Below are 25,980 nucleotides of genomic sequence, written 5' to 3'. Positions count from 1 at the left end.
AGGCGGTGCAATGGTTAAAGACCACTGTCTTAGGGCACCTCGAAGCCCCCGTATAGCCTCATGAAACTGGTCAGATTTTAAGTGTCCCTCTAAACCTCAATCTCCTCAAGATGCCCACACATACACACACAAACCCCGCTTCTCCAAGTGCTTATTTTGAACCCCCTGGCTTTAGAGATGAGTTAAACACCTGGAGAGTGGACATGCAGGGATTTATTTTATTTTATTTTATTTTTTGGTGGTGGTGGTGATGGCAGTGGTGGTGGGGAGAGGCCATTCCCAGTGGGGGAAGCTGCCTAAGCCAGGGCTTGGAAGCAGGTGAGCCCCTTTGGTGTTCCGGAAGCAGTCATTCCATTCTCAAGGGGATTTGTAATCTGAGGAGGAGGAGGGGTGGGAGAGCATGCGGTGGCAGCTTCAGGAATTTAGACTTTATCTGGTAGGTACTTCGGAGTCCCAGACTGTTTCTAGGGAAGCAAAAAGGCCAAGTGGTTGAGGCCAAATTCTGGAGTCAGACTATATAGGTTCAGATGATCTCTCGGCAGGGTACTAGCTTTGGAAAGTTGCATAGCATTGGTGTGCCTCAGCATATTCATCTGTGAAATGGGAATGACATCTGCAATGCTCACTTTAAAAATCTGTGGGGGAGATGAAATAAACTCTCACGCATGAAATGCTCAGAACAGTGCTTGGCACACAGCAGCCTCTCCCTTGGTGTTAGCCTTTTGGATTATTAGCAGATTGGATGGAGACAAAGGGCTTCCTCTGCTCCAGGCATGGTCCTATGTGGTCCTATGCACTCGGTCTTTACGTGCATGCTCGTCCTTACAACCCCATGAGACAGGTCTAATTTTTATCCCCACCCTACAGGGGAGGAAGCTGAAGCATAGGGAAACTCTGTAATTACCCTGGATCTGGAGCTGAAGAAGGTCAGGGTGGCTTCAGTGTAGAAGACGAGGGTAGGGTGGGACCAGGGAGGATATGGAAGCAGGGGTCTGAGTGAGAAACTGCATGACCAGGACACTAAGAACTGTGGCAGGAAAAGAGCAGAGATGGAGGGATAGTGTGGGCCCCTGCTGCCCAGGGGATGCTCAAAATCTCACAAGGCCTGTCTGGGCCTGTATTAATCTCGAGGTAGTTGTGTCCCAGAAACCTCATGGTCCTTTCAAAACACAGCAGGTCTCAGACCTCACAGGGGGCAGGACACGAGGACTGAGGAGCCCCATGGGTTAGCCCTCTGGCCAGGACTGTCCCAGCCAGGATGGGGATGCGGAGGGGATGGGAGGAGCTGTTGGAGCCAGGGGCCGCTGACTGAGTCAAAGCCTTTGTTGGTCTTCTCATCCAGGGATCTCAGTTTACTCAGCGATGAATTAGGGAGGTGGCTCCAGGGTGTTTCTGAACAGCACTGAGCCAAGGCCCACCCACACCAGGGGAGGCAAGAGCAAGAGGAGAGGAAGAAAGAAGGATCAGGTGGGGGAGCAAGGGGATGCGGGACATACTTCCCCAGCCCTTGTCCTGGCCCGTGAGAATCAGGGTTGGCGGGGCGGGGGGGGGGGGGGCAGCTACCAAAGGGACACATGCCTTTCCCTCAGGAAAGCTGGTTGAAGGCAAATCTTTTCTGGCCCCCTGCATGAATTCCCACCCCTGCCCCTGCCATCCCCTCCCTGGCTCCAGGCAGAGAGCCCTTTCTGCTCAGGCACCCAGGTGAAGAATGAACAAACATAAGCAGCTGTGCCCTGTCTGGGTGTCTTTGGGCCAGGTCAGAGTGGGGGTGGCATCTGGCAGTCCTTCTGATGCAGCTGTGGTGGGAAATCTCTTTCACCCAGAGCTGTCCACAGGATGGCAAGTGGAAGGGGTTTTCCTCTGAGGGTTAAAAGACATGAGGCCAAGTCCCATATTCACCATCACCTTCCCACATGGATGTGGGCAAGACTTTTCTCCTCTCTGGTCTGTGGGGTTCAGAAAAAGGGTCTCAGCTCATTTCCGTCCAAAAATCCATCACAGTGACTCTGTGCCCTGTTGGTGGGTCACATCCTCATCCATGCATCCAGGACTGACATGGTCCTCAGCAGATCAGCGGAAGGTATGGAGAGAAGAGGACATTTGGAAGGAGAAAGCCCTGAGTTTGAAACCCTGGTGCTGCCACTTAAGCCCTTGTGACATCACACCAAGCAAGTCCCGTGGCTTCTCAGATGTACCATGCCCCTATCAATAAACAGGGATAACACCACCTCCTCGCAGGAGGATGGTAAGGAGGGTTTGGTGAGGTGATACATTTGGAGCACCCACAATCACTCATAAATCACCCTCTCTGCTTAGCCTGCTGCATCTCAGCATAAAATGTTGCTGGGCCAGCCTGGCAAAGTAGGGGCTGGTAATGGCCAGGAGGCTGACCAAGACTGGAGAGTGGGCAGAAGGCAAAGCTGGGAGTTTGGATGGAGATGGAGAGGGGCAGACAGGGCCTGAGGAAGGGGAGGTGGAAGTAAAGGGGAGCCTCTGAATGGGAAGGAAGGGAAGGGGGGCAGAAGAAAGGAAGTTTATTATTCTTCCTGCAGACCAATCATGGGGCTCCTAGAGTGTCGAATTCCAGCTCCTGCAGCCAGATGTGACCTGTTCCTGTTATCATGGAATATTAATCAGAGGGACCCTTGGGTAATTGGGGAGTTTTGATTAGAGAAATAGCCCTTACAATAATAAGCAGGCAGGGGCCTGGGGAAACCCACCCCCACTCCTGATCGCCCACCTCTTAGGCTCCATACTTATGAGGTTCAGGGACCCAGATTGAAAGGTTGAGGAGTGCAGGGAGGGGAGTGGTACCAAAAGTGGTTTGGGGGACCAGGATTGGACCTGGCAGGCAGGGGGGTACAGGGATAGGTGGCCATGAAGGGGAGTAGAGACTGAGAGGGGTGTGGCCTGGCACTGGCCTGGCTTCACTCACCTCCCCATCAATCATCACATTAGCTGTTCCTGGGGTTTCCCTCTCACCAGCCCCCTCCCAGTCAGCCCTCAGCCGGCACGGCTGCCTCAGACTCTGGCCTTGCTGGGACCCCAGCTCTGTTGCAGGCTGCACATGGCCCCTGAGCTCTGTATATTTAGATGGTTAATGAATCTTCCTGTTTTGCTGGGCCAGACTAGAGTCTGAGATGGAGGAAATGAGGGCAAGAATGGGGAGGAGGGGCCGCACAACTGCCCCAGGCCTGGAGTTCCTCTGACCACAGGGACACCAGGCCCAAAGCACAGAAATAGCCTCGGCAGTTCAGCTCAAGGGATCCAGGAGGTTGCCCCAATCCTCACCCTCACCCCAAGTTCCCAAGGGACCACAAGGTGAAGAAAGAAGACCCGAGTTCTAGGCCTGACTCTTGACTTGCCCTCTCCTGGGCCTTGGCTTCCTCTTCTCCATGTTGAGGACACTGGACTTTCTTTTCACCAAATTCACTCAGCTCCTATTATGTGCCAAGCTCTGTACTGGGCCCTGGAGATTCAGAGAGGGAAAAAAAGTAAATAGAGCATAGTCCTTATTCTTGAAGAGATCATGGTCTAATGATAGAGGCAGTCTTGCAACTATTTCACATGGAGATAGTAATTGCAATAACAGTGTTGACTGAATGGTCAAGATGTGCCAGGCCCTGTGCTAAAGGATTTACATGTCTTATCTCATGGCATCTTCTCAATGACCCAATGCCATTGGTGGCATCAGCAGCCCCATTTTACAGATGAGGAAACCAAGCTAGTAAGAGGTGAAGTAGCCCAGGTAGCCTTCCAGAAATGCTGTACAGCTTAAACATCACCAACCTAATGTGTGTAGAAAGAAGCCATTTAGTGTGGCATCTCTGTGGTTTTTTTGGCCATGGGGTGCAGTAGCTTGATGCAGGACCTCAGTTTCCAGACCAGGGATTGAACCCCAGACCACAGTAGTGAAAGCACTGAGTCCTAACCACTAGACCACGAGGGCATTCCCTAGTGTAGTGTCTTTCTTTCCAATAGTACCTGGAAGCTCCAGTGTCTCTGCTTTGGATCTGGGCCTCTGGCTAGGGATGGGCATGGATTCCGGGTGGGAAAGTTGCTCAACTTATTCACACATTTATCAGCTCTTTACTGATCGCCAGTTTCTCTGCCCCAAAGGAACACACATTCTGATGGGAAGTGGTGGCTCCTTACATGGAAGTATACTTGCTGCTTTTGACAAAGCAGTTTTGCTGACAACATCCCATTCCCCACAGATGAAGAAGAAACCCAGGATTTGAGAGAAGAGATGAATTATTCAAGTATTAATGGCAAAGTCAGGCCTCAAATGCAGACCTCCCAGCCCTGACTCCAAGCTCCCGCAGACTGGGTATTCCTCCCCTTGGTCTTTCTGGAGTCAAGGCCAGACCAGCCAAGCCCTGGGGCCTTGAGCTTGAGATAGAGGGAATGAGTGTAAGAATGGGGAGGAGGGGCAGCACAACTTCCCCAGCCCTAGAGATCCTCTGACTACAGAGATCCCAGGCCCAAAACATGGAAAGAGCCCAGGCAGTTCAGCTCAAGGAACCCAGGAGGCTGCCCACAACCACTGCTGTACTTTCACTGGGGCCAGAGCAACTCAGGCTGAGGCTGAGGCCAGAGAATCTTTGGTCATCGAGCTTCCAACTCAAGTGGCCACCCAGAGATCAGCCCAGACTGGACTTGGCTGCCTATGGCTTGGTGACAGGAACAAAGGCTGCCTCCAGACTCAAAGGCTCGCAAATGACACCTACTGAGTAATTACCAAGGCCCTGTTGTCAGGGCTTCCTGTGTGTGCCTTCGCTTTATCCTCACTGCAGTCTCAGAGAATGATTGCTACTTTCAGCCTCATCTTATGGAAGAAACAACCATGAACACAAGAGGAGTTTAAATAACTTCCTCAAGAATTCAAGCTAGAAAGTAGTAAAGCTGGGATGTAAACCCTGACAGCCAGTCCAGAGTCTGGGCTCTGAACTTCCACACCAGATGGCCTCTATGGCTACGTGGCTGACATGAGGGGCACAGGCCACAGGGCCCACCTCACCCTCTCCCTGTGCTGGCACCACCACCTCACTCCTCTCGAGTGGCAAAGTGCCTAAGTATTTGGACTCTGGATTCAGTCTTCTTGAGATCAGGCACATTCAGGGTGGTATGGCCATAGACCAGGCTTCTTGAGTTCAAATCCTTGCTCTCCAACTTCCTAGACATGTGCCCATTGGAAAGGTACTTTCCCTCGCTGAACCTCCATTTCCTCATCTGTAAAATAGAGCTAATCTGGTTCTCCTTCAGATAAGAACCTCACTGAGGTGTCCATGTACATAAGCAAGTGTTGAACATGGTGCCTGGCCTGTAAGTACTCAATAAATGCTTGCTTTTATTGTAGGGTAATATAATAAGGTATTAACTCTGCAGATTGGCTAGACGGTAATATGAGCAGGTAGAGGGCAGGGACAGAGCCCTGGGATGATGTTCCAGCCCAGCCAAACACATTCAATTAGATAAACGTTTCAAAGGTTCATTGATATTACCTCTACACTCAGCTCTGTGCTGGGCCCCACTCTAGGGGAGACACAGAGACAAATAAAACACAATTCCAGCCCTCCAGATGCTCACATGTAGTGTGGGCAGAAGCACTGTGGAAGCTGAGAGCAACAACTTCACGTGGATCTGGAAGTCAGAAGTGTCTGTGAAAAATCCTTAGGAGTTTGCAGGCCAGGGACAAGGGGATGGGCATTTCTGGCTGATGGAAGTGCATATGGAAAGGTTCAGGAGTTCCTGTGGTGGCTCAGTGGTAATGAACCCAGTTAGAATCCATGAGGACGCAAGTTCGATCCCTGGCCTCACTCAGTGGGTTAAGGATCCAGCATTGCCGTGAGCTGTGGTGTAGGTCGTAGATGCGGCTCGAATCTGGCATTGCTGTGGCTATGGCATAGGCTGGCAGCTACAGCTCCAATTCAACACCTAGCCTGGGAACTTCCACATGCCACAGGTGTGGCCCTAAAAAGAAAAAAATAAATAAATAAACAAATAAATAATCGAGGTGTAAAGTGAATGTGGTGTGGAGGGATTGAAGTGAGAAGCTTAAGAGATGCAGAGTTCCCTCATGGCTCAATGGGTTAAGGATCCAGGATTGTCACTGCTGTGGCTCTGTTTTCTGCTGTAGCACGGGTTCAATCCCTGGCCCAGGAATTTCTGTTTCTGCATGCCATTAGGGCAGTGAAAAGAGAGAGACAGAGAAGTGGGGAGAGAGAGGGAGAGAGAGAATTGGGGAGCGAGAGAGAGAGAGACAAAGGCAGGGGCCAGATCACCCAGGGCCCTGACTCTAACCACCATGCTGAGGAGTTAAGGAATGATGGATAAATGTGAAAGGTAAACTGAAATTGACAAAATCAGATGGTGTTTGGGAAAAAAAAAAAAAAACGCTTTGGCTGCCGTTTTGCAAGAGAGAGGAACAGATGGAGGCAGGGAGAGCAGTTGGGAGGTGATCATCATAGCCCAGGCAGGAGATGAAAGCAGTTTGGACCAGGGTAGTGGAGTCTGGGGTGGTCAGAAGTGGGCTGAATCAAGAGATGCTTGAGAGGCTGAAGGATAACCTGGAAGTTGTTAGTTCAGGCCCATCTGTGACAACACCTCAGCTGAGCTGGGAACTGACACCTGTGCTCTATAAACTGGTCTCTTTTCCCCCTTTGGTGTTTATTTTTATTTCCTTGTAAAGTTCAATTCAGAAAATTCCAATCTTGTTTTTAGCCTAACTGAAGAGAAGGGAGATTTTTCCAGACCCCAGCTGGGATCTTGGTTCCCAGGGCTTCCCAGGGCCCAGGCTTTGCTGGTGGCCATGCCGGCAGAGCGATGCTACATAAAGCAGGGAAGATTTGTGCTGTGCGCCTAGAGCCCAGGAGAAGGTTCGGCATGGCTTGGCAGGTCTGCTGTGGGGTGGGGGAATGAGGGCAACTTGATCAGGATCAAGGGCCTGGAGGAGACAGGGTGTGCACAGAGAGAAAAGTGAGCAAATCCTGCCTGTTGCCTGTTTCAAAGGAGAATGGCTCCCTTCCCTGGGCAGAGCCCCTAAGTCATGGACACCTCTGCCCTTTTCTTTTCTGGATTCCACACTCCTAGGCTCCTCTGAGGGGTGCCTTGGATGAGTGTCTGCTAGAGGGAGGGATCCCAGAGCCCACAGTCAACAGCTGTGGGTGGGGGTGGGGTGGGGGAAGGGGGAAATGGGAGGTTGTGATGTGAAGAGGCAGCGGGCTGGAAGTCAGAAGACCTGGGCGAGGGCCAGTCCCGGTAAACTCTCTGTGTGACTCTGGGCAGTTCCTTCTTCCCTTCTCTGGCCCTCAGTTTTCCCATCCATCCAACCAGGGGGCTGGACTAGAAGGTCTCTAAATGCCCTAACAGCTTGAAAGATTCCATTCTCTTCTCTCAATCTGCCCAGGGGGAGGCCTTGGGGGCTGGGGCACTGGCAGGGGCTGAGAATTCCATAGCAATTTGCATGTGAAAGCATGTTACTGCCATGGCTATTAGTGTGTGTGTTGGGGGGGGGGGTTGTGCTGAAGACAGGGCAGGGACAGCTAACCGTCAGGCCGGAAAGGCCCTGCGGCCACCGGGGTGGGGGAGGGAGGGGGAGATCGGAGGGAGACCCTGGAGGTGTGCAATGGAGGCTGGACAACCACCTTGGGTTCCCAAGGAAGGGTGAACTCCTCGACCTTTAGAGCCCCACCCAGCCTTGAGAGATGCTTGATCCTGGGTCTGGGCACCCAACCAGCAGTTCTGACCCCTTCAGGCACCTCCAAGGTCTTGTGTCCAGGAGTGACTTTCAGAGCTGTGCGAGGCACCACAGGAAAGGGAGGAGGGTGAACTGATAGTGTGTTTTCTTTTCCAGGTCTGCTCTGACCAGGCCTAAACCTCCCAGGACCATAGTTTCCTCAATGTTAGAATGTGTCATTTTGGTAACTGCTTTGCATAAACTTACATAGTTTGTCAATATAAATACTGTTTGTTTGGCTCACTCGCACAAACTCCTGGGGATTCTGGGAGAACAAAGCAGCTGTGTACAAAGAAGGCACACAGCTGTGGCCTGGGAGGAAGGGGAGCTGGTCCTGAGGCGTGGCTCTGTCAGCACTCCTATGTGCCCTTGAGTAAGTCACTTCCAGAATCCGGGGTCTCAGTTTCTGAGGGGTTTGGTCTGGAAAGAAGCTCTCAAGGAAGTCCTGGCACTACCATTTGCTGGCTTTGGTCCCTCAGATTCTACTGAACTGGCATGAAGGTAGCGAGGGAGGCCACCAGCTAGTCCTCCTGAGAAGAAGGGCTCTGCCCAGCAGAATCCAGCCGGTGGAGAGTCTCTGGGGCAGGGTAGTTTCCACGGTCTCCTTGGCTGCTCCTGGGATCCTGGAAGCAAAGGAGCCACCTGGAGCTTCTCCTCAGGGCCCTGGCCAGAGAAAGGGGAAAGCTACTCTCTCAGAAGCCAGCTTTTTACCCACTGCCCCTGGGGAGGCATAGGAGTAAAGGCCACACATGTCTTCTAGTTTGGCTTTGGGAAGTGTATATCAGGGGTACATTTTGCCCAGCCCCAGCCCAGATGCAGGTGAGGCTAGAGGAGGCAAACTGGGACTGGGGCCTCTGCTGAGTACGTTTAGGGATTTTGCAAAAGGCCAGCTTTGGGCAGTGATGATAGGAACAAGCCAGGCTTTGGGGCCACTCTCACAGTAAGAAGGGTCCCTGGGAAGCCCAGACCCAGAGCCAAATTGCCTCCTGCGTGCCTCGTAGGGGAAGCAACAGCTACCATTTATTGATGCTTACTTCGTGCCGGGCAATCGACGCTTGTTAAAAAATGGATGAATGGGAGTTCCCGTCATGGCGCAGTGGAAACGAATCTGACTAGGAACCATGAGGCTGTGGGTTCGATCCCTGGCCTCGCTCAGTGGGTTAAGGATCTGGCATTGCCATGAGCTGTGGTATAGGTTGCAGACGTGGCTCAGATATGGCACTGCTGTGGCTGTGGTGTAGGCCGGCAGCTACAGTTCCCTTTGGACCTCTAGCCTGGGAACCTCCATATGCCACAGGTACGGCCCTAAAAAGACAAAAAGACAAAAAAAAAAAAAATGGATGAATGAATGCAGGGAAGGCTAACTTTCGTACCCAAGCTTTTAATCTCTGTTATCCTCCATTCTGCCGCTCACACCACTGCATAGTTTAAAGGTTAACTAGACACTTAAAGGCTATTCTAGAATGTGAGGTTCCTGGGAGCAGGGACCTTGTCTATCCTGTTCATCATTGTACCCTAGTGACCAGATCACCCACTGGCATATAGTAGGTGCTCAGTAAATATTCTCTGAATAATTGAAGAAATCTAATCCCATTCCTCATAACCCAGACAGGCATTTGAGGCCCAAAGAGGCAGGAACCTGCCTGCGTCGGATCAAAAAGAGCTGGCATATGCTCTTCGTCTCCAACCGCTCAGCCCGGGGTTCTTTCCCCTGTATTAAAAGGCCCCACCGCAAACTCCTCCTGCCCTTTCATATCCCTTCACACATTCCTTATTCCCCCCACCCCCAGCTTTCCCTCTTCCCTTTCTCTTTGCCAGCTGGATAATTAACCATTGGAAACAGAACCTATAATTACTGTCTCCCCCGTGCCCTTAAATTGCTTTCAGTTTGGGCTCTGTGACCCCTGTCCTGGGTGGGGGCTGGTCTTCCCCTCAGCAGCCTCCCAAAGGGGGAGCCAACCTAACAAGCACCAGCTGGGGCCCCAGCCCCCCAAGATCTGATGGCCAGCTGTGCAGGAGGCCGGCGGCAGATGGGTGAGGAGGGTCCCCAGGCAGGCTAGGGCTGACTCAGCTGGGGTGTCAGTGGGACTGTGACGTGCCCGGGCAGGACACGAGGCCAGGCAGGCAGGTGGGCCGGATTTCCGAGAGTGATTGATGCCAGGTGGCCAAAGGGCCGCTTGCTCAGCAGGGCCCAACCTAGGATGGTCCCAGTAGGGCCTGGGCCTTTTCCTGGGTTCTTCAGCTCACCCCCATGCCTCTGCCTAGAGGGTGCCAAGCCATCCACATCCTGGGTGCCTCAGGAAGTCCTCCTGAGAGCTTCAGATGGACCAGTGCAATAAGTCCCAAGAGCCCTGGCCTTACAGCTCCACAAGGCCTTGTCCCTTCAGGGAAACTGAGGCCTGCTTAGCACCTGCCCAGCTTGGCTTCACTGGTGATCTGGGCTCAGCCTGTGGAGGAAGCCAGGCAGCCCCACCCTCACCTGGGAAGCATCCTCTATCCCTGACTCACCAGGAGTTTGGGCCCAGCTGGGACCGGAAGGAGAGCTGAGGGTTGGGCAGGTCTGGGGCCCTACCACTGGAGGCTCACACCTCCTGCCTCCAGCTAGCTTAGCTTGGTCCCTCCCTGACCCACACAGAGGGTAGGGAAATGGCAGGGTGGGAGTGGCTCCTGTTCTTCAAGATCCCCAAGGAAGCACGCTTGCTCAGTCTCACCTGCAAGGGGGCAAGGAGCATGGGGGTGGGGTGGGGAAGAATCACCCTCAAGCAACTTCTATTTGCTCAAGGTCTGGGCTTGAAGCCTAGCGCTGGTTTTCACTTGATGCATATTCTTGGGCAAGTCACTGCCCCCAGCAGGGTCTCAGTTTCCTGTCGCCCAAATATGAAGCAAAGAATTCTCCACCTTCCACTCTCACAGGGAACCTGATGAGATTCAACGAGATCAAGTGTGTGCAAGCGTTTTTTTAAGTGGCAGGCACTGTCCTGGTGAAGGACGCTCTGCCATAAGGGGCTACTGAGCAGCGCTGCATGGCCAGCACTGTGCAGACACAGAACTCAGACAAAAAGCAGCCACTGAGGCCAAACCTTCTGGGCTGTTGGAGAGGCTGCCTCATTCTCAGCTTTGCCCTCTCCCAGACAGTTTTTTTTAACTTCACACTCCTGCAGCTACTCCCAAGGGGCCCTCAGAAACTTGATTCCCCACCTATAGGGTGAGGGCAGCTGGTGTCTTGGGCTGGTGGGGGGGTGGGAGTGGGGCAGGGACCACCCAAGGACACTCGGTTGGTGACCTGTGGAAAGGGCTTTACCCAATCTGGATCAGGCTTCCCCTCGGTTAGAGACATCAATCTGACCTGAAGCAACCATCAATCTGGCCTGAAGCAGCCCTGGGTAGAGACCCCTGGCCCAGGCAGGGGCCCCCACTCTGGGAAGGCAGTCAAGCAGCAGAGGCCTCATTTGATCCAGGCACTTCCTTTGGTTAATGAGAAACCAAATAAACAGCCTCTGCCCCAGCTGGCTTGGGGAGCACCCCAGCCGGGGCCTAGCCCTGGCTGCTCCAGCCAGCCTCCTTTCCCTCCACCCTGCAGGTCCCGTGACTCTCCTCCCCCTGCCTTCTCCCTGACACTTCCCACTTCCCTCACAGCCATGCCTGCTCCTTGGCTGGTGTGTTGGGGCTTCCTGCTCTGGATCGCTAACTAACCCTCCCCTTCCTTCCTCCTCCTCCTTTCCTCTAGTGTCTTCTTACCCATTTTTAGCTGCTGGGATCCCACTTGTCCTCCTCTCCTGACATCTGTCTCAGCCATCTCCACAGGGAGCGCCCCCCTCCCCAGCCCCAGAAGACCTACAGGCTGCTCCAGGCCCTGACAGCCTGCGTCTCTGCTATGGGATTGTAGCCAAACTCTCTTCAGGGCCCTCACTACACTTGCAGGCCATCAGCCTGCAGGAGGGAGACCAGGTGCTCAGGACTTCTCTAGCTTGAGGGCTTCAACTGTCAGCCAGAAGCCCCCACGTATGCCATGGTGAGAGCTCTGGGGCACAGGAGAAGGTAGGCTCTTCTGGCTATAAAGTGAACCAGGCAGCCTGAAGCAGCCTCAGTACCCAGCGGGCCAGAGCTGAAGCCCAGCTCTTGGGAAGTTATTTCTATCCACCTCCAGGTGTCTTGAGGCAGGGCAGGGCTGGGCCTGCCAACAGGTTCCAGATCTAGCCCCAGCCAGGTGGCGGCAGTACTTGCGGACACACCCAGGTCCCCATGAGAACACCCCTTCCCCCATCAACCCTCTCTAGCTGAGCCTAGTGCCAGACTGGGCAGATGCCCATGGCCTATGCCACAGCAGTGACAGGATGGACAGGGGGATATGGCCACAGGGTCCAGGAGAACAAGAGGGTAGAGGATCTTGTGACGAGGAAGGGCACAGAGCACTTGCAATATCTTGTTCCACTAGGACAGCCATCATTTTCTCATGCCTGTCCAGATCGCCATTGTTTTAGGCACCGAAAATTTCTCTCTTTCTCTCTCTTTCTCTCTCTTTCTCTCTCATTCTCTCTCTCTCTCTCTCTCACTCACACACACACACACACACACACACACACACACACTCCCTCTCTCTCTCTCACATACTCATACACACACTTCATTCCCCAACATCACGACACCATTTTACACCCATTTCTCCATGTGGTTAAATTTTTTTTTTTTAGTTCTCATTTTTTCTAAGAAAAAAGCAACAAGAAAATAATTCAGAGTTTATACAAAACATCTTTACATTATTTTTTTTCCAAAAAGACTAGTATTTACACAAATGGCAACAGAAACAAAAACAAAAACAAAAAACCCTTCCGACTGCCACCTGGAAGGGGCTGGCTGTTCCGCTCCCTCTCCCACCTGGCACTGGGGTGGGCAGCTGGCCAGGAGGCAGTGTGGAGGTGGATGATGTGAGGCCCAGCTCCTTCCATGGCCACTCTGGGAGCGCCTGCAAGGCGCATGTAAGTGGCAGTCTGTTAGCAGCCGTGCTGGCAAGGAGCTGGGGTCAAAGTGCACGGCGTGCTAGCCCAGCCCTAGGCAAGCCTCTTCCTCTTTCCAAGCCCCAGCCCAAGACTGCAGGGCCAGTGGGAGCTGGGTTGGGGGAGGGTGCACCCACCTGTGCTAGAGCCCACAAAAGGAGCAGGCCACCTGGCCTTATACCCGCTTAGTTCTCTGCCCTGGGCCTCTGTTTCCCCACCAAGCTGAAATGCTAAAGGTGAGGGGAGAACAGGGCAGAGGGGAAAGGGGGAACTCCCAGCTCTGCAGGGCAAATAGCCACCTGGGCACCTCACCTCCCTCCATCCCCCATGAGGTCATCTGCCTGCAGCAGCTCTCTTGTTCCCCAGGCAACAGCCAATTAAGACGTTAATTACCGTGAGAGTGAGGGAGGCAGGAGATGCCCAAGAATCCCACAAGGAAGGGATTTTTTTTTTTTTTTTTTTGGTGGAAGGATGGCAGCCACTACCCCATTTGCCAAGATCAGCACTGAAGAAGGAGGGTCAGTGGGGGAAGGGTGAGACACCTTGTCCAGTGGCACTCTCGTCTTCCCTCGTGGGCAAGAACAGCCCTGGCCCACCCCGCCACCCAACAAATGTCAAGGAGTTTATAAAAGAAATGCCATCCTGTACTTCCTGGCTGGCCACATCCTGCCCCAGGCCCCTTATACTGGGGTCAGCCGGGCTCAGAAAAGCTGGGGAGGGGCTGCCTTTTCCATTTTTCCATTTTTCTTCAAAAAAAAAAAAAAAACACCAGATGGAAATGAATTGACAGCTAAAAAATGAACGCAAAAACATTAAAAACAGTGATGATAGTGGACAAGCAGTCCTGGGAAGGGAGAAACGGGGCGAGGAGGGGGGCAGGGCCATGGGGGGGCGACTCCCTGCTTGCTGTCCATCAGCATCAGACCCTGCCCTCCAAGAAGGGGTGCCCCCGCAGAGCCCAGAGGCCTGGCCAGAGGGGGAAGGCACAAGAGCATGGGGGCTAGGGGCACAAGCACCCCCCTCCAAAGCCCAGGGGGCAGGGCAAAAGGGGGATTATAAAAGCCAAGAAACTACAAAACTAAATACAAAGGTGGGCACAGCTGGCAAGGGGAGGGGCATGGGTGAGGAAGGAGAGGTGCAGTCCCGGCCAACTGTCCCTCGGGGCCGAGGCCGCCCGGGCCCTCAGACCTTGTAGTAGATGTTCGCTGGACTCTGGGGCGGCATCTCCTGGACGATGTAGACGGGGTGCCCGTAGTCTCCACTCACCTTCTCATAGTGGGGGCAGTAGTTGTTCTCTGTAGTCCGTAAGGGGATGATGATGTCGCTGGGCTCGGTGCCCGCCGTGCCACTGCCCCCCTTGGGACTGGCCAGGGTGCTGAGCGAGAGGGCGGGCGCCCGCTGCTGCGTGTGCTTGCGGTGCCGCTTGCGTAGCTTCAGTAGCAGGACGGTCAGGAAGATGATTATGAGCAGGAAGATGACACAGCCAGCGCCTACGGCTGCAAACAACGCCACCTTCGAGTTGAAGAAGCTGTCGGGGTCCCCGCTGCTGCCTCCACTCCCGCTGGGGCCACTTTTCTCCTTCTGGTTCACAGTTTCTGTGGATGGGAAAGGGAGGGGAGGAAGATCAGCCAGGGGTCCTTGGGGACAGAGGGTGGATCTCAGGTGGCACCCTGCCTTCCTTCAGAGCTAGGGCCGAGCAATAGCTTCTGCCCTCTGGGGGATACCCACACACTTACCATGCTTGCCATCAGAATCATCCAGGGAGCCCCGTCCGCCAGGGCCCTGTGTGGCCATCTTGATAGTGTTGTCTGCCTCCTTGCTGGGCCGGCTAGTAGTCAGCTGCTCAGGCGTCACAGCATTGGGGTCTGAGGGTGGGGAGAAGATAGGTGAGTGGTGGCGGGGGGGTTCCCTGACAGCATAGGTGCCTCAGTTATACGGCACGGGCCAAAAACAGCCCAGATACTGGACCTCAGATCCTCTAGCCCTACTGCCCCCAACCCATTCCCCACACCACCACACCCAAGTTAGGAGCATCTGTTGCAAAAGCCTAGCTGGGGAAACCACTACCCCCCCAGGGTGCTCACCTTGCCCAACCTTCATGACGATCTTCATGGTGCGTGTGCGGCACACGCCTCCCTCTCGGTTCTCCAGTCCCTCCAGGCTCCCATTGGATGTAGCTGCAGCAAGAGGCCAGAGCATTCAGGGTGAGGGAGAGGGCTGCCTGCATTACCCAGAAGGCCTAGTGCTGCCTGAGCCCATAACGACGGAACTGGGAGCCAGGGAGTTGCAACCTGATTCCACCTACCTATGAACCTTTCTACTTCTCTCCTCCCACTAGGAACAGAGTCCAGGAACTAGCCCCACCCGCGAGGGCACTGCTCCCCTATCAGGACCAGGCAGTGGCTCTTTTTTCTCAGTGGAAACTAAGTATGTCTTCTCATTGAGCGATGTTGCTCAGAGGCAAAATAATTGGAACTGGCATGTTGCAGGAGGCTTCTATACAGACTGGAAGGAATGCTAGATTAGGAGTCAAGAGAATTGGGCTGAAATCCCAACCTATCCCTAACTCGCTGTGCAATCTAGCATAAGGTAAAGCTCTTAGGGCCTCAGTTTCTCATGAAGAAACTCTGCTATCTCTGCCATTCCCAGGATTAGAAATTAGGCAGGCAAAGGAAATAAGAGAGGACACCACAGATCGGAGTCCTTTCCCATCCAACTGCTAGAGCCAGGATGAGCTGGGAGCAGGCCTCTTGGTGAACATTAGGGTCAGAATTCCAAGGCCAGGCTAGGAGGAGGGCATTCCAGTCTTCAAAGGGGACCGGATCAGGATGGGCCTGACCTGTGTGCATTCTCATTGCACGACTCAGAAGCTCCCACTGCTACTGCACAGGAGAGAACCACGTTGTGGGCAGGGACTCACAGGTAATGTAGTAGTCATGGTGCTTCTTGAACTCCAGACCCATGTAGTTGGGGCTGAACTCCTGGAACTTGATGGTGAAGCGGATTTCCTGCTCTGGCCTATTGCAGGTGACCAGCACGTTGGGGTCAAGCACGGTGCTGCAGGCAGCTGCCTGTTCAGGCCGCACCAGGTATAGCTTGTAGTACTCATAGGGCCGCCCGGCTTCTGCTCGGGGGCAGATGATGTCCAGTTTGTCTCCAATCTTTGGGTAGATCACCAGGCCCTTCCCACTTAGGAACCTGCCCAGGAGGGAAAAGATGGTCAGCCTCAGGGTTGAGGGTCTCAGGCCATCCTCGGAACCAGGGGAGCAGACAGTGAAGGCCAGGCTGGGTGCACTGGGTGGAGATGGTGAGGACAGACATTCTTGTCCTTCCTCCATCCTCAGGCTGGGGGTGGGGAGAGAGAACCACACTGCCAGCAGGGTGTGGAAGGGGTGGCCTATGGGCAAGGCTGCCAGGCTTTGACTGCTCGGCAGGGTGGGGCACTGCCTAGCTGGGGGTGCCCTTTGTCCTAATGTGGCATTTCCGCAGGGGGCTGACGTGGCAGATGGGCTGGGTACCAAGGTGTCAGGCCTGGGCTGCCTGGAGGTGGCAGCCCTGTCCTCCTCCCACCCCTAACACACTCACATGCCTCCACAGCCACGGCTACTAGCTCCCTAGCACATGTGTTTGCACATGCACATGCACACACACACAGAAACACGCACACGACAAGCCCACACATGCCCTAGCCACCACCCCCGCAGCTCCCAGCCAACTGCTGGGGGTACATAACCTTTCTGGGACCCGTGCCTTCTCCCCCATCCTTTGCTAGTCTTGGTCCTGATGGGGAGATAGGAACAGGCATTGCCTAGAGCCAAGGCCACAGTCTCCAGCCAGGTGCAGCTCCACACAGCTTTCTCCACTCCCCACTGCCAGGCATCCTCCTGGGATCTACCCCACCCCCATAATGCAAAAGCCTGAATCCCCAAATTTGACCAGTCTCACTGCTTAGAACAGAGGAAGGGGAGAAGGAGCCCAAGCGAGGACAACAGAGATCATATCAGACAGGGCCCCAGGAATCTCACTCATCTATGTTCTAATCCCATCTCCACACTGCCTCTGCTCCAGATCCTGAGAGGAGATGGACAAATGCCTCCCCAGCCAGGTTCATCTTCTAATCCAGAGGGCCAGGCACTGGGAAATAGCAGGGGGAGGGCAGTTGCCTGGGGCCACCTATTCGTATCATCCTATCCTTGCCTAAGAGAGTGGTGCTCTCATCTGGAAAAAAAAAAGACACATATGTATGTATGACTGAATCACTTTGCTATACACCTGAAACTAACACAACACTGTAATCAATGATGCTTCAATACAAAATAAACACAAAGAAAGCGGTGCTCTCCCAGCCATTTTTGAGCCTGGGCAGGCTGGAATTGGGTGCAAAGCAGTATGATATAGGAGAAAAAAGACTTTGGGATCAGATAGATGGTAGCCCTGATCAGCTCTGTGAACTTGGATGAGCTTTCTGATCTCCCTAAGTATCAGTGTCCTCACTTATAAACTGGGGATGGGAAGAGCCCCACCTCCCAGGATTGCGAAGGGGAGACACGATGGCATATGTAGAGCACCCAGCACACACTTGGCGCTCAACCACTTGACTCCAGCTTAGGAATTATTCTGGTCTGCCAAGAGGCAGAAGGCCAGACACTAAGACCAAGTGTCTATGAGCTCAGTCTTGTTTCTTGGGTGGGAAGTAGGAAAAGAAGACATGGCCCCATCCTCAAGGACGTTATTGTCTGGTTGGGGTCAGGAAAGTAAATGGCCCTCGCTGCAGCAATAGACAGCACCAGGCTATCAGGAGGCTATGAGCGAGGATGGTAGCTCAAAAGGCAGGGGCTGAAGGCAGAAAAAGGAAGGAGACTGCTCATCTGAAAGGACAGTTAGAGATGGTCCCACAAAAAGAGTGAGATGAAAGTGGGTCCAGGGCAGGGGGCGGGGAGGAATAAGAAGTCAACATACAAGAGTAGACAGCATGGCTGGGACACAAAACCTAGGCCAGTGATTGGCCCAGTAATGAGTAGAGAGGAGCAGAAGAAGAGGTGGAAAAGCTCTGCTAGAGCCAGACTGAAAGACAAGGGCATGACAAGCAGTGTGGGTTTCATCCAGTGGGAGTTAGACTTTCTAGCAGGAAGAACAACGAAAGGCTGAAGGCAGTGCTTCAAGAGAAGGGAGCTGATGATGGAAAAGCATGGTTCCACTTCCTGAGGGCTACAAGGCATGAGGGCCTTCTGGGAGTTTAATACCCCCACCTGAGGGAGGGAAATGATACCTAAGGGGGTGAGTAGGGGAACAAGACCAAGTAGATGAAGGGCAGTAGCCCTTTCTCCATTTCCAGGGAGGCCTCCACCAAGCTGGAGCCTGCCATCTTGCTGTGCAGGAGGGTAAAAGCCACAACAAGAAGGTTTCCCCCTTGATACCTAGCTTTCCCGCACTCCAGGCACCAGATGGAGGGCCATACAAACGTTTGAGAGAAAATACCCCCATCCCACGCATAACAAAAAGCCAAGAAGTTTCACCAAAGCCTCCAAAATTCCCAAGGCATTTTTCACTTTCCAATCCTCATACTGGTTTCTTCCAGACAGTGGGATTAGACAACTTGGAACAGCTTAGAACCAGAAGGAAACTTCGAGACCCACCTGGGTCCGGGCTCCTCATGTGAGAGAATGAGTGATCAGATGAATGCTCCTATTGGAGAAGTGTACTCAAAGTCAAACTGAGGAGCCTAAATTCACCAGGATGTTAACCCCTGGGGGTCCGAGAGGATCTAAAACATTGGCTGAATCCTTGTATAGCTGCACTTCCAAACAAGACCCTACCTGGAGGTGACAGTAGGTAGAAGGCAGGCAAAGGGGTTCAGGTCAGCTCATTTTTATAACCACTTGGCCCAGCTTACTCACAGGGACTCTGTCTGCCCTGAGCACAGTCTCCCATTGCCACTTGGGCTCTGGAGCCCTGGAATCAGAACACAGGGCTTCCAGCTACTCAAGGCTCTACCTTGAACCCAGAAACACCAAGGAAACAGATGTCTATGTAGTAGGTGGGGGAGGGGGAAGAAGAGAGGACTATCGCCCCCCAACACCCCTCAGACTCTCTCATCAACCTCAGTGAACAGAATTCATAAATATTCATAAGTTCATTTGCATAGCAGCTGGCAGAGAGAAACTCACCTTCCCTTAAAGTGCAGAAGGAAGAGGAGCCTGATGAGACCCAGCTTCCCTGACCCTGGTCCCCCATGATAGTGCCTTCTTAGCCTCTTCCCCACCACTAAGAAAAGTGCTTCTGGGCTTGTGAGCAGCCCCAGAAAGTGGGGAGGGGCCATGAAGGGTGAGTATGAGTATGCAGCCAGTGAGAGTGAAGCCCGAGGTCAGGTTCGATGCTGGTCACCCTGTATGCAGGGAGCCTATAGGTCTCCCCTCGTACCCACCAGGTTAGGAGTAGGGACATGAGAAGAGGTGGAAGACAGTGCCCAGTTAAACTCTATATCCCTCACTTTTCAAAACGTACTACTCCCCCTATTACCAAGCCAAGCTTTCCAGCCTGGGGCCACCCCCAGACAAAGCCCTTTTCTGGAAAATAAGGGGATTGACATGGCCCAGCAGGAAGCCTGCAGCAGGTCGCCATGGTAACCCCTGAGGCCTTCCCTCCTTAGCCTCTGATAGCCCCCAAGACCCCAGGGAGCCACCCCCAGGGAGTTAAAGGACTCAAGGAGGCAGGCGGCCTGAGCATTCAGGCTCTCGTCTGTGGCCTGCCTCTTCCCCTCCACCCTAGCCCAAGTCTCTCCCCCAGCCTGCCTCCTGAGCTTAGAAGTATTGCCATGACTGCTGAAAAGAATCTTGGGAGAGGAGAAGCCTGAAGGCTCTGGGGCAGTGGCCGGTACTGCTCAGAGGCCAACTGCCCACCTGTTTCTTTGTCCGGCTGAGCCCCTCTGCACCCATACACAGACAAGTAGAGCTGGGTAGCTGTGGGGGTCGTGCCTAGAAAGCTGCCCATGACCTACCAGCTCTTTGCTTCCTTCCCTCTCACCCTTCCCTCAGGCTCTAGGAACTTGTGGTCAGAGAGTGGCCGAAGGGAGAGCTTGGTCCTAGGCCATGCCAGTCCAGGCTTGGTAAAGGCTCTAGCCACAGCCTTGATTCGGCGAAGCTGGCACCACACTTCGCCTGCACCCCCAGGGCGGCAGGACCAGTGGAGGATAGACCCCAAGCCAGAGCTCAAGTCTGCTCTCATCCCGGCTAGGGTGGGGAGCCCCCAAATTAAAGGCTCCTCTTTCACTCCCCCAGCTCCACCCAGCCCCCAAGGCAGCAGGAGCAGGCCTGGCGTGTCCCAGCAGTGCCCGCCCAGGCGTAGGTGGGCAGGAACAGCAGCTGGGTCCTGGCACACACACAGCAATGTCGGAGGCAGGGAAGCTAGGAGAGCCCCAGAGGAAGTCACCCCCCCACCTACAATGAGCTACATCTCCCCTCTGCCCCACTGGGCCAATACTAGTGTCCACTGTGGACTTAACACCCCCTTCCTTGTTGGCGTCTTTCTGTGGGGTCCCTGAGAGGCAGTGAGATTTCTGGCCCAGAGAGGAACCAAGGCTGCTGTTCAGAGCCCACAAGGGAGAGCGCCAGGCATCAAGCTGGCTGCCTCTAGATCAGGTCACCCCGAGCACACTGCCCTCAGAGGTAGGCCTTGCAAAGTCAAATGAGGAAGCCAGATCACTGCTCATCCCACGTGGGCAGGCTCTGAGTCACAAGGATAGATGCATGCACGCCTGTGAGGCGAGAGAGGGGAACCCAGGGGCAAGAGCCAGTGCCTCTTTCTAAATCCAGTTTTTCCCCAGACTCTAAGGCAGCAGGATGGCATGGAAAGAATGGCATAGGGCACATTTCTACCCACTATGAGATGACTGACTTTAAACAAGTAACCTCCCTTTTCCAGGAAAATGCCTCCTTATCTGGAAAACAGGGGCAATTCCAACTTCCCAGGGCTGTTGGGAATACCCAATACACTCACATCTGAGGATGAGTTGTAAGTAGTAAGGTACTGCCTTGCCTGACTGTTAGCACAACAAGCACAGTGTCACTTAGACGAAGCTGAAAAAGCTTCCTACACTCCCGGCTGCTAGCAACCCTACCCGAAACGACTGGCATAAAAATCCACCCAGAAGGGGCTGCTATGGCACACAGGGGAAGGAACCTAGAATGTGGCTGGTGAGCATCCCCCTACTTCAGCTCCCCTAATAATCATAGGGTGGACCCTCCCCCAAACCTGATGTTCCCATGGCAACTCGCTGCCTCCTGGCTGGCCCACCGGCTCCACAATCCCAATACCAAAAATCAGTGATGCACAGTGGTATCCAGGGCCCACCCACCCCTGTCCACCAGAACTGGTGAGGCAGTGGAGAGAGCCTGAGGGGAGAAAGGGAACCCTCCTTTCAGGCCCTAGCCTAGCCTCACAAGGCCCTTCTTGACGAAGCCTTGCTGCCTGGGGTAGGGGGAGGAAAGGAGGAGAACTTTAGGAGCTGCTGGGTTCCCATCACTTTCGGGCCCCCACCTGTGGCTAATCAGCCACAGAGTAAAAGAGGTCAGGTCCCTAGCCGCCCTGGAAAGGGGCCCCCTGAGCTGGCCTCCCCAGGACTGTGAGCTGGAACAGCTGTGAGGGGGCTGGGGCCAACACTTTGGCTTGTAGCAGGCAAGCCTGAGTTGGGGTCTGCAGCTGCCCCCACCCATGCTGGAGAGAGTCAAGAGTCCTGGATGCCAAACTGAAGCCCCCACCACTGTCCCCTTGCAGGGAAGGTGTAATGTGATCTCAGGCACATTCCCACTCCCTGGAGGTGGGGGAACCTGAGTGGGGGGCAGGAAGGGGTCAGAACGGGACTGAGAGACTGAACTGCAGCAGCTGGACTTGGCTGAGGACTCAAGTATGAGGCCTGCCGGCTGCCCCAAACTCTCAGAGGAGGAGGCTGGGGGAGGGGGACTGCCCTGGGACCTTCCATCGCAGCCCCGACCCAAGCACACGCATGTACTTGGGTTCCTCCCAACCTCCAATGGGCCCAAACTCACCTTCCCACGCTGTGCTCATTGGGCAAATCTGACAAGAGGGCTAAGGAGGCAGAAGCTTTTGCCACCCAGGGACTACCACCCTGGAGGGCCCCAGCACCAATGTGGGAAAGAGGCGAGGAGTCTGAAGCCGAAGCCGGCCCTTCTGGCTCCCCTCTCCCAGTCAGGGCTGGGGCTGCCCGGACTCTGGAACCCGGAAACATAGCCCCAGCCCGACCACTTCTTTATTTTGATTTTTTCCCAAGGAGGAAGCAATTAAGCGGGGTTTATAGGCGCTGAGAGATTTGGGGGGGGGGAGGGGGGTTGCCAGCTCCTGACAGGACTGAGGAGAGAGACCAAAAGCCGGGAAGAAGAGGGGAGGGATGGGAGAAAATGAGCCTGTGAGGGAGAGCACGGGCATGTGCGAGAAACAAAAGGACTTGAGAAAAAGAGGCAGAGAGTGACTAAGAGTGAGAGGGAGTGTGAGAAAGAGGGAGAGCAGGCGAGCTGAGCTGGAGAGGGGAGGTGAACACGGCTCACACAGGGTGTGAGAAGACGAACGACAACGACCTGAGAGGGAGAACTCGGGCAGGAGGCAAAAACGGGAGAGAAAGATAGAAAGAAACTGTTTATTTGAAAGGCTGTGGCAGCCCGAGGCTTGGGCGCGGTGGCAGAGGCAGCCCCCAGAGCTCAGAATGTAGATGAGGGCAATGCCTTCCTCCTGTCCCCCCGACCTCCCCACCCCCGAAACCCACACCAACACACACAGACAGGCTGCATTCCAGACCCCTAGGCAGAGATGGAACTTTGGGCAGGGGGCGGGCGTCACAGGGGCACCAGGATCAGTCCCCCACCACTCCCAGGATCTCCTCAATTACAAGATGGAATTTGTGCAGGTCGTACTGAGGCCTCAGTCACCACCACCCACCACCCCCAGGAAGCCTGCCCTCAGCCTAAAGTCAACTGGGGAGGGAGGCCTATCTCAAAAACCTGTAAACGGGTCCAGAGCACTAAAGGCTCAAAACACAAAAAGGGTGAAGCTCAGGGAGATCTTGTTTCTCCCAGTCAACCACCCCCCTCACTCTGCAGGAGGGCTCCTTTCCAGCTGTGGAACTGCCTGCTATCTCTCTTTCTGGTTAGAGACCCGAGAGAGCAATTAGGTCATTCCCATGAGCCCCTGTGATGGGCTACCCCAGGCGGATTTCTGCTCTCCTGGCTCAAGAGAGAGCATTTCCAGTCTCCACCCTTACAGGGGGGAACTGGGCACTCCACAATCTTTCCCCTTGGGCTGAGGAGCCCAGAGCCCCAGACCATTTTGAGTCCCTGCTGTTAGAAGAGCGCTTTGCCCAGTTTGGCTTCTGAGTAAGGAGGAAATTCTTGTCAGTCCCTTTCCTTGCACTGAGGCAGAGCCCTCGATCCTGACCCTGGTTTAGACATCCCACTAACTAATAAATAGGACCTTATCTTAACCCAAAGAGAAGAGAACTAAAGAAGCAGTCCTCTCCCACTCTAGAGCTGAAAGATGCACGGCCCCTGTAACCTAAGAGGCCAAGGCATGCAGGAGCCTGGGAAGTTAGCCGGGTGCCCAAGAGAGTGAACAGGAAGAGATTCCAGATACAGGAATCGTAGAGCACAGATAGGGCAGGCCAAGGGTCCCCAGTTTCCCACTAAGTGGTGTGTCCCCACACTGCTGGGACCTCCAGAAAACAGAAAGGAAGAGCAATTTTGACCCTGGGTTCCAACCTGAGTCCTGGATACCAAAAGAGGAAAAGGTCCAGAGGTCATTATACAGCCCAGAGACTCCCCACTAACTGCCCAGAAACCACTGAGCCACCGCCCTGAAAGGTGTGTGTGCTGGGGAGGGGGGTGGGGGGGATTGTAAGGGAAAGGAGGAAGAAGAAAAGAAAGGATCTCCTCTATATAGCTGCCTCCCCAACCCCTCGGGAAAAGCTAAGCACAGCTCCCCAATCTGAGGGACAGAGGGTAGGCGGGTCAATGGGACCCGCCTGGGCAGGAATCCTTCGCTTTCCACCCACCTCCCTCGCTAGCTCGGCCACCACTCTCTGACCAGGCCAGCCCTGGAAGCTCTGCCGCAGCCCTGGAAGACCCCCGACCGGCGCTGGATCGAACCCCCCCCCCCCCCGCAAACAAAACCCCTCTCCCACTCCGCCCCTCTCCACCCGCCGCCTTTGTGAGCCTGGGAGCGGCGCCCGCCCTTCCAAGGCCCCAGCAGGGAGAAGGGGGGGGGGTAGCCTAGAAGAGACGGCAAACCAAAAAGCTAGGGAGGCAAACAAGGAAGAAAGAGAAATGAAAATGGGAGAAGCCTGAATGGGGGATACAGGAGCTGCCACCCGCCCCCGAGCGAGGAGTCCCGCGCGGAGATCCCTTCACAGCTAAACAAACGAGGAACCTGTGTTCCTCCTCCCCCGCCCAGGTCAAGCTCGCCCCCCCCCCACCTCCTCACCAAGCGGCTCTCGGCGAAAACCGCCACGTTCCCAGGGGCCCCCGAGGGGGCTGCTTTCTCTCCCCAACCTGCTCTCCCGTGCGCTTTCGAGCGCTCGGACTCCCAGCACCGCCGGGCGCAACCATCTCCACTTGATCCGGGACTAGCGCTGGAGAGGGCCGGGAAGCCGAGGGGTCACAACCCAGCCAAGGGCCCCCACCCCACCCCGCCGCACCCTGCCCCACCCGTCCGCAGAGAAACACTCGAAAAAGCCAGAGACAAAATGGGGCGCCTCTCCTCCTCCAAACATCTTCTCACAGGCGCTCAGGGGCGCGCGGCCTCACCCCCAAGGAGTGCCTCCCACCCCCTGGGATCAGAGCAGATAAGTTACTCACTTGGGGTTGAGCGAGCTCCAGGACACGGGCTCCAGATTCTTGGCCAGCGGCGTGGCAAGCCGGCACAGCGCCAAAACGACCATCGCCACAAGCCACTTGCCGAGCCAACGCTGCCCAGGCCGGGCCATCTTCCCGGGGGGCAGGCTGCACTTTGGGATCCCTTGGCGCCTCCTCAGCAACGCTGGCCTCGCCTTCCCGTGCCGCGCTGCACTCCAAGCTGCTCAGGCGCCCATCCTCCGCAGCCGCCGGCCTTGAAGTGCTCCCCTCCCGCCGGCTTCGGTGTCGCTCTTCTCCGCCCCGCCGGCCAGGAAGATTCACTGGGCAGCCGCCCCCAACCCGGGCATGAGCTGCGGCCTCCGAGGGCTCGCTCCCCTGGCCTCTCCGCCGCACGAGGCGCGACGGGGGCTGTGAGCCCCCGGGTGATCCCGCCGGATTCCGCTCGGCTTTCCGAGACTGTTTGGGACTGCGCGCCTTCTCCCCAATGGGGTCTCGTCACTGGAGACTCTGCGGTCGCCCAGAAGCCTCGACCGTTTCGGGATCGGCACCCTTGGGAAGAAGTGGGAGTCTCCCCAACACACGAACTCGTTCCGGGGGCTCCCGACCGGAGCGCCCAGGCACGGGCTCCGTTCCTCCAGGCCACACTGAGACTCCGGGCTGTGCGCCCCCCGACAGCTTCTACTTCAGCGCGGGCCCCGCTCAGTGTACTTATAAGAGCGGGGAGACGCTGCCGAGCGAGCAAGTCCCATCAGTTTGCACCTCTGAAGCCTCGGCCGGGTGGCCCGGCAGTCCAGCCGCCGAGTCCTAGCTCCCCGACGATTGCGCCCGAGGGTCTGAGGCCAGTGCGAGGCTCACACACCTCCCACTGCTGTCCAGCGCGCATAGACTCCCTCCGCCGCGGCTGAGCTGTCTACTCCCCTGCTCAGGCGAACGCAAGGCCAACCCTACTCATCTTAGCCAATAGCAAGCTCCGTCACGGGGTCCTTGCCCCGCACCACGCCCCCAAGAACAGGAAGGGGGTGGGGTTTCAGGGAGCTCTTAAGGACGCCGCGCTCTCGATGGCACCAATTTGAGTGTGCGGCTTGTGCGGTTAGGTGTGGGTCCCGCCTAGTCCGTTTCCAGAGCGCTCAGCCCGTGGGAAGTTGGTGCTCCTCTTGAGCTGTCGGCCTGTTCTCCTCCCCGCGCGCCTGGCCCGCTGACCTGGGCTAGACAGGCCCTGTCCTAAGTATTCCGGGAAAGTACTGCCATTCTTTTTTTACACACGCGAGCCCTGAAGTCCTGCTCCCGTGCCCACCTCAGTGGCAAGGATAGCTTGTATACTCTCAGTCCCGTAGGTCTCTGGTGGGCTTTCCTCCTTCCGCCCTCGCAGTGCGGGTCCGCTTGCAAATGGACT

The 25,980-nt window shown here is 55.2% G+C and overlaps 1 protein-coding gene across 3 annotated transcripts; it reads right to left on the bottom strand.

Moving 5' to 3' along the window:
- Positions 1-204: 204 nt before the first annotated feature.
- Positions 205-25,503, bottom strand: EFNB1 (ephrin B1). 3 transcript variants are annotated; one of them, XM_085008789.1, is made up of 6 exons: positions 24,591-25,503; positions 15,653-15,930; positions 14,817-14,909; positions 14,469-14,597; positions 13,999-14,327; positions 205-3,469 (listed from the first exon to the last, which is right to left on the bottom strand). In XM_085008789.1, the coding sequence occupies exons 1-6, from the start codon at positions 24,716-24,718 to the stop codon at positions 3,434-3,436; spliced, it is 993 nt and encodes a 330-aa protein (XP_084864915.1). In that variant the 5' UTR covers positions 24,719-25,503; the 3' UTR covers positions 205-3,433. The 3 variants fall into 3 exon arrangements, with proteins under 3 accessions (XP_084864915.1, XP_084864914.1, XP_020935628.1); XM_085008788.1 differs by lacking the exon at positions 205-3,469 and adding an exon at positions 6,651-8,401; XM_021079969.2 differs by lacking the exon at positions 205-3,469 and having other exon boundaries at positions 12,398-14,327.
- Between the last annotated feature and the right edge of the window lie 477 nt (positions 25,504-25,980).

The sequence above is a fragment of the Sus scrofa genome, chromosome X, assembly GCF_054392235.1.
Source record: "Sus scrofa isolate SSC_HxYL_T2T_F1_AM1 chromosome X, Sscrofa_HxYL_maternal_Yorkshire_Landrace_v2.0, whole genome shotgun sequence".
NCBI lineage: Eukaryota > Metazoa > Chordata > Mammalia > Artiodactyla > Suidae > Sus > Sus scrofa.
Note: the sequence above shows the minus strand (reverse complement) of the source record. Positions and strands in the feature narration are given on the sequence as shown.

Excerpts from the sequence above, each read along its gene's own strand:
- EFNB1 (XM_085008788.1), bottom strand. The coding sequence starts at position 24,718 with ATGGCCCGGCCTGGGCAGCGTTGGCTCGGCAAGTGGCTTGTGGCGATG. Across the intron at positions 15,931-24,590 it reads TGGAGCTCGCTCAACCCCAA|GTTCCTAAGTGGGAAGGGCC; the intron begins GTGAGTAACTTA and ends CCTCCTGGGCAG. Across the intron at positions 14,598-14,816 it reads CGTCATGAAGGTTGGGCAAG|ACCCCAATGCTGTGACGCCT; the intron begins GTGAGCACCCTG and ends CCCCACCCTCAG.